Raw genomic sequence first — 6,420 nt, 5'->3', positions numbered from 1 at the left:
TCAACCGATGAACATTGACTTAGAATATTTCATTGTTCTTGTTCTTTAAAGCCAATGCACCAAGGGTGTCACACCAACAATTTCAAATGGACCACTCCACTTGGACTTGAGCTTCCTGGGAAACATCCTCAACCTTGAGTTAAACAATAATATAAGATCACCAGCCTTGAGTTCTTTGTTCCAAATGTACTTGTCATGACGATATTTCATCTTTTCTTTGTACAAGGACAAGCTCTCATATGCATGGTACCGTAACTCGTCCAACTCATTCAAGTGTTCAACCCGCAAGTAGGTGGCTACATCCCAATCAAGACTCAATTTCTTTAAAGCCCACATTGCCTTGTGCTCTAGTTGCACCGGAAGATGAAAAGCTTTCTCGAACACTAACCGGTGTGGAGACATTACGATAGGTGGTTTGTAATCCATTCTATAAGCCCATAACACATCATCGAGCTTCTCGGACCAATCCGTACGATTAACATTCACCGTTTTAAACAAGATACTCATTATCTCCCGGTTGGAGACTTCCACTTGACCACTAGCTTGTGGATGATAGGGAGTCATGACCTTGTGAGTAACACCATACCTGCTAAATAAAGTGTCAAAAGTCTTGTTGTAAAAGTGCAACCCCCCATCACTTATGATGGCACGTGGAGTACCAAATCTTGTAAAAATATATTTCTTCAAGAAAGCCACTACACTTCTCGCCTCATTGTTAGGTAAGGTCACGGCCTCAACCCATTTGGACGCATAATCTACCGCGACCAACATATAAGTGTTTCCAGAAGAACTCACAAAATGGCCCATAAAGTCAATGCGCCAAACATCAAAAATATCAATCTCCAAGATGGTTGTGAGAGGCATCTCATTTTTCTTTGAGATTCCACTAGCTCGTTTACATTCAACACATATTTTCACTAAGTCACATGCATCCTTGTAAAGAGTAGGCCAATAAAAACTACAACTAAGAACTTTGGCCGCCGTTCTTGCTCCACCATGATGACCACCATATGACGAAGAATGACAAGCACCAAGAATATCGCCTTGCTCCTCTTCCAGTACACACCTTCTAATCATCCCATCCGTACAAATCCGGAAAAGGTATGGTTCATCCCAATAATAATCTTGGCAAAATCTTTTGAGATTATTGTTTTGGTTGAATATAACTCATCCGGAATGATTCGACTCACAAGAAAATTTGCCAAGCCTGCTAACCACGACACATCTTTCATTGAAATTGCCAAAAGTTTATCATCGGGGAAGGAGTCGTTGATTTCAAGGCCATCATGTGGCCTCCCCTCCTCCAAACAAGACAAAATGGTCCGCCACTTAGTTTTCACTATCTTGAATATCAATATCAAATTCTTGCAACAGAGTACCCATCTCATCAACTGATCTTTAGAATCCTTTTTACTCATAATGTAGCAAAGCGCCACATGATTCGTGCGATAAATAACCTTGGCACCCATCAAGTACGTGCGAAACTTCTCAATTGCAAACATAATAGAAAGGAGCTCTTTCTCCATAATGGTGTAATTGACTTGGAAACTATTCATGGTCTTACTAGCATAGTAAACCGGATGAATAACCTTGTTAATATGTTTCCCCAACCTCTACGTCACTTGCATCACAAATGAGTTCAAAAGGCAAACTCCAATTTGGAGCGGTAATGATGGGAGTGGCTGTCAACTTAAGCTTCAATAGTTTACAATACCTCATACAATCATCATTGAAATCGAACTTGGCATCTTTCTCAAGGAGCTTTCACAATGGGTTCACCACTTTAGAAAAATCTTTGATAAAGCGTCGGTAGAAACCCGCATGGCTAAAGAAACTCCACACACCCTTCACTGAAGTTGGGGGTGGAAGCTTATAAATCACCTTAGTCTTCGCCTTGTCAACTTCAATTCCATTCCTTAAGATTTTATGGCCAAGGACAATGCCTTCCTCGACCATGATATGGCATTTCTCCCAATTGAGCACCAAATTAGTCTCTTCACATCTAGCCAATACTTTGTCCAAATTTTCAAGACAATCATCAAAAGAACCCCCGACCACCGAGAAGTCACCCATGAAAACTTCAAGGTAGTCCTCCACCATGTCCGTGAAATTAGTCGTCATACACTTTTGAAAAGTCATCGATGTATTGAAAAAATCAAAAGGCATCCTCTTGAAAGTGAAAGTACCATAAGGACATGTAAAGGTTATTTTTTCTTGATCTTCCAGAGCAATAAGAATTTGGTTGTAGGCCGAGTGCCCATCAAAAAAACAATAGAAAGCACGGCCGGCCAATCTATCGAGAATTTGGTCTAAGAAAGGAAGTGGAAAGTGATCCTTCCTTGTGACTTTGTTGAGCTTACTATAATCCATACAAACATGTCACCGTTATTATAGGAATCAACCCATTCTTATCATTGGTAACAACTGTCATGCCCCCTTATTTGGACACATTGAATCGAAGAGGTCCATGAACTATCGTAGATAGGGTAGACTATGCTGGCATCCAACCACATGCTAATATCCTTCTTGACCACTTCTTGCATAGCCTCATTGAGTCTTCTTTGATGTTCAATGGATGGTTTAGAACCATCCGCCAACTTGATCTTATGCATGCAAAATGTGGGACTTATACCCTGAATATCCGCCAAAGTCTACCCAATAGCTTTCTTCCTCTTTTGCAGCACCGCCAATGTGGAATCAACCTACACGTTAGTCAAACAGGAGGAAAAAATAACCGGTACAGTAGAACAAGGGCCAATAAATTCATACCGATGGTGTGGAGGCAATGGCTTCAACTCCAAAGTCCGTGGCTCTTCAAATGAAGGCTTTGTAGTAGGAGTCTTCCTATTCACAATATCCAAAGATAAGTTTCGGGGTGCATAGTAATACTACCCCATTCCTTGCAAATAATTCACACATTCCATGAAATCATCCATCTCGTCATCATCAAAATTGAGCAAAATGGCTTCCAACAAATCACCAATGTTGATTGTATCACTTGCATCATCAACAATAACATCGGTCACAAAATCCTCGAAAGAACACACCTCATTGCTAATTGGTTGTCGCATCGACTTACACACATGGAATACCACTTGTTCATCACCAACCCGGAAAGTGAGTTCTTCGGCTTCCACATCACAAAGATCCTTACCTGTAGCAAGAAAAGGTCTCCCAAGAATGATAGGCACTTCATAATCAACTTCACAATCTAGAATAACAAAGTCCACCGGAAGAATAAACTTATCAACCCAAACCTAAACATCATAAATCACTCCCAAAGGCCTCTTCATGGTACGATCGACCATTTGCAACCTCATAGATGTGGGTCTTGATTTCCCAATTCCCAAAGTTTTGAAAACCGAATAGGGCATCAAATTGATACTTGCCCTAAGATCACAAAGAGCTTTAGCAAACTCAACACTCCTAATTGTACAAGGAATTATGAAAGCACCGGGATCCTCCAACTTAGTAGCCATGGAATGTCCAATTGCACTCACTTGATGAGTGACCTTGATAGTTTCAAAATTCATTGACCGCTTCTTGGTCATAAGATCTTTCATAAACTTTGCATAACCGGACATTTGTTCCAAAACCTCTACCAATGGCACATTAACTGAGAGACTCTTCATAATTTGAATAAACTTCTTAAATTGATTCTCACCATTTTTCTTGGAAATTCTTTGAGGATATGGAGGTGGAGGCTTAGGAAATGGTGCCTTAGCCTTTTGCACTACCGGCTCCGGTATGTCACTAATGTTCTCCCTAGAATGGTTCACCTCCTCTTGAGTCTCTTCAACGGTATCATCAATATTAATCCAAAACTCATCATTTACTTGAATAACATTGTTGGGGATTTTCTCAGATTGTACCACTTGGTCATCATCCACAAGTCGCCTTTCACTTGAGGTGGGTGCATTCCCTCCTCTTCCACTTCTTGTTATAACAGCCATAGCATGCCCCGTATTGTTACCACCCTTTGGGTTCACCACCGTGTCACTTGGTAGTGCACCCTTAGGACGAGAATTAAGAGCTTGAGAGATTTTCCCCATTTGAACTTCTAGATTATGCATTGATGTGTTGTGTGATGCAAGTTGGGCATCTGAATCGGCATTCTTATCCATCATTTGATTAAACATATTCTCAATACGACCCATCTCATTGTTTGAAGAACTTGAACCATGGGAAGGATAAGGAGGTGGGTTGCTCGATTGTTGATACATTGGTGACCTTTGACAGCCCGACCCCCAGCTGCCTTGATTGTTTCCCCAACCACCTTGATTGTTGCCTCCCCAATTTACTTGGTTTTTTCCACTCCAATTTTCGTGATTGTTATTATTATTCCAATTCCCTTGATTGTTAGAACTCCAATTGCCTTGGTTATTTTGTGGTCGCCATTGTTGTTGAATGGAGCCTTGGAAGTTGTTCCTTTGCCCTTAAAAATTATTCACATATTGAACCTCTTATTCTTACTCATGATAAGAATCATCTTGATCAAAACCATCATCATCGTGCACATAATTATCCACTCGGGTTTGCATTTGTGGACCCTTGGTCCTCTTCTCGTTAACCAACACATTTACTCCCTCCATAGCATGAACTTGCTTAGGAGATTACATTTGATTAAGTTAGGCCTTTGCTAGTTGAGTCATGGTTGTTGTCAATTCGGCAATGGCTTGCCCATTGTCTTGCAACTCTTTGTGAAGGTGTATCATGTTGGGATCACCTTGTAGTACATTAGCTTAGGATTGCCAAGTCGACGACATTTCTGCCATCTCATCAAGAATCTCACATGCCTCTGCATAAGGTATTGTCATAAAGTTTCCACCGAGCAACTGATTGAGCACACATTGGTTGAATCATGTTGTCGTTCATATCATTGTTCGGGCACTCCTTAACCATTGTCCGATACCTCTCCCAAAATCTCATGCAAAGGTTCATTGGGCTCTGGCTTGAAAGCCAATATTTCATCCCTAAGAGTAGCCATATGCTCGGGAGAGAAAACCTTAGCAATAAACTTTGTCGCCAATTCATCCCAAATATGTATTGAATGATTAGGCAATTGTTCCAACCAATCTAAAGCTTTACCCCGTAGAGAGAAGGGAAAAATCCTTAGCCTCAAAGCATCCTCAGAAACATTACTTTGCTTGCTCCCCCAACACGTACCCACAAAGACCTTCAAATGTTTATAGGCATTTTGACTTGGCGCACCGGTGAAAAAGCATCGTTGCTCTAGCAAAGTGAGAATCACATTGGTAATTTAAAAGTTTCCCGCCCTAATACGAGGGAGGACTATTTCACTAGCATAGCCTTCGTTAGGCAATATCCGGTGTTATGCCGCTTGTGGTTGTGGTGGCGGAGGTGGGGGTGGTACGTGCAGGTTGTCTTGTTGACCCCGACCTCTACGATTCGGTTGTGGCACTTGAGGTACCTCATTGAGGTGTTCCTCCTCGCCGTCCAAGTGCCCCAATGGCATATTTCCAAGCTAATTGTTCGCCATTTTGTACCTACAATTTCTTCAACAAGTTAGTAACATGGAAGGAAAAAAATATATTTCAAGAACACACTCAAATAAATAGCTAACACCATTAAAACTCCCCGTCAACAGTGCCAAATATTGATCCACGTCCAATCCGCACTCAATAGTGAGTGGAAACGGTCGTTGGAAGAATAGTACCCAACAGAGTCGAGGTCGATTTCCTCATGAAGTTTAATATGGATGTTAGGGTGTACACTTGATGAGATTAAATGAAATAGCTCAATTGCGCTTCCAAACAAGGGACTTGTTTTCTACTTCAAAAATTAACACTAACAATTTTAAACTAAAGGGAAGAAACTAGAAGGCGAGTAATTGTTTTTGTTGATTTTATCAAATGGGTAAAGGCCTGGGGATGTAACATTCACCTAGGTGCTAACCGAATTGGCGAATCACGTTAATGCTTGTTTTAGTGACCGGGGTGTATTATAACTCTCAACTCTAAATTACTCATTCAATACATCTCAGTTATAGAGTGATTTTGCCCATATTGGCTTTCTCAAGCCCAATTGGGTATCAATTCAAATAGTTGATATGAGCTCAAGTCGAGTTTTCCCTATCTCTAGTTCAAACCCTTTAAATTGTTAACCATATTTTCCTAGACTAAGTCCCTCTTTCTCAAGTAAGAACAAAGTCAAATAGGCATGAATCAATATTTGCAACCATTAATTCTATAAATAATGCATGAACAAGGCTAAATGATAAATACACAATCATAAACAAGCATTAAATTAATCACTCATAAGGTTTACACACTAGGGTTGGGTCGCAACCCTAGAGAAAATCTAGCTACTCAGAGTAAAAATTGAAGAAAACAAAGAAGAAGAAGAACTAATTAAAGCCACAACTAAGATTAAATTGATAAAACTAATAACTGTTAACCC

The 6,420-nt window shown here is 40.5% G+C and overlaps 1 protein-coding gene across 1 annotated transcript; it reads right to left on the bottom strand.

Moving 5' to 3' along the window:
* Window positions 1–2,888: 2,888 nt before the first annotated feature.
* On the bottom strand, window positions 2,889–4,223 carry LOC138893829 (uncharacterized). Its single transcript, XM_070178493.1, has 3 exons — window positions 3,738–4,223; window positions 3,386–3,626; window positions 2,889–3,211 (listed from the first exon to the last, which is right to left on the bottom strand). Exons 1-3 carry the CDS (start codon window positions 4,221–4,223, stop codon window positions 2,889–2,891), a joined length of 1,050 nt encoding a protein of 349 aa, XP_070034594.1.
* Window positions 4,224–6,420: the final 2,197 nt, after the last annotated feature.

Source organism: Nicotiana tomentosiformis, chromosome 6 (genome assembly GCF_000390325.3).
Source record: "Nicotiana tomentosiformis chromosome 6, ASM39032v3, whole genome shotgun sequence".
In the NCBI taxonomy this organism is placed as follows: domain Eukaryota; kingdom Viridiplantae; phylum Streptophyta; class Magnoliopsida; order Solanales; family Solanaceae; genus Nicotiana; species Nicotiana tomentosiformis.
The sequence above is the reverse complement of the archived record's forward strand: the minus strand, read 5'-3'. Positions and strand labels throughout refer to the sequence as shown.

Coding starts and splice junctions, on each gene's coding strand:
- LOC138893829 (XM_070178493.1), bottom strand. CDS start 4,223: ATGTATCAACAATCGAGCAACCCACCTCCTTATCCTTCCCATGGTTCA. Junction 3,627..3,737: donor TTAGTGACATACCGGAGCCG/GTAGTGCAAAAG, acceptor CAAATTATGAAG/AGTCTCTCAGTTAATGTGCC. Junction 3,212..3,385: donor TCTTTGTGATCTTAGGGCAA/GTATCAATTTGA, acceptor TTGTTATTCTAG/ATTGTGAAGTTGATTATGAA.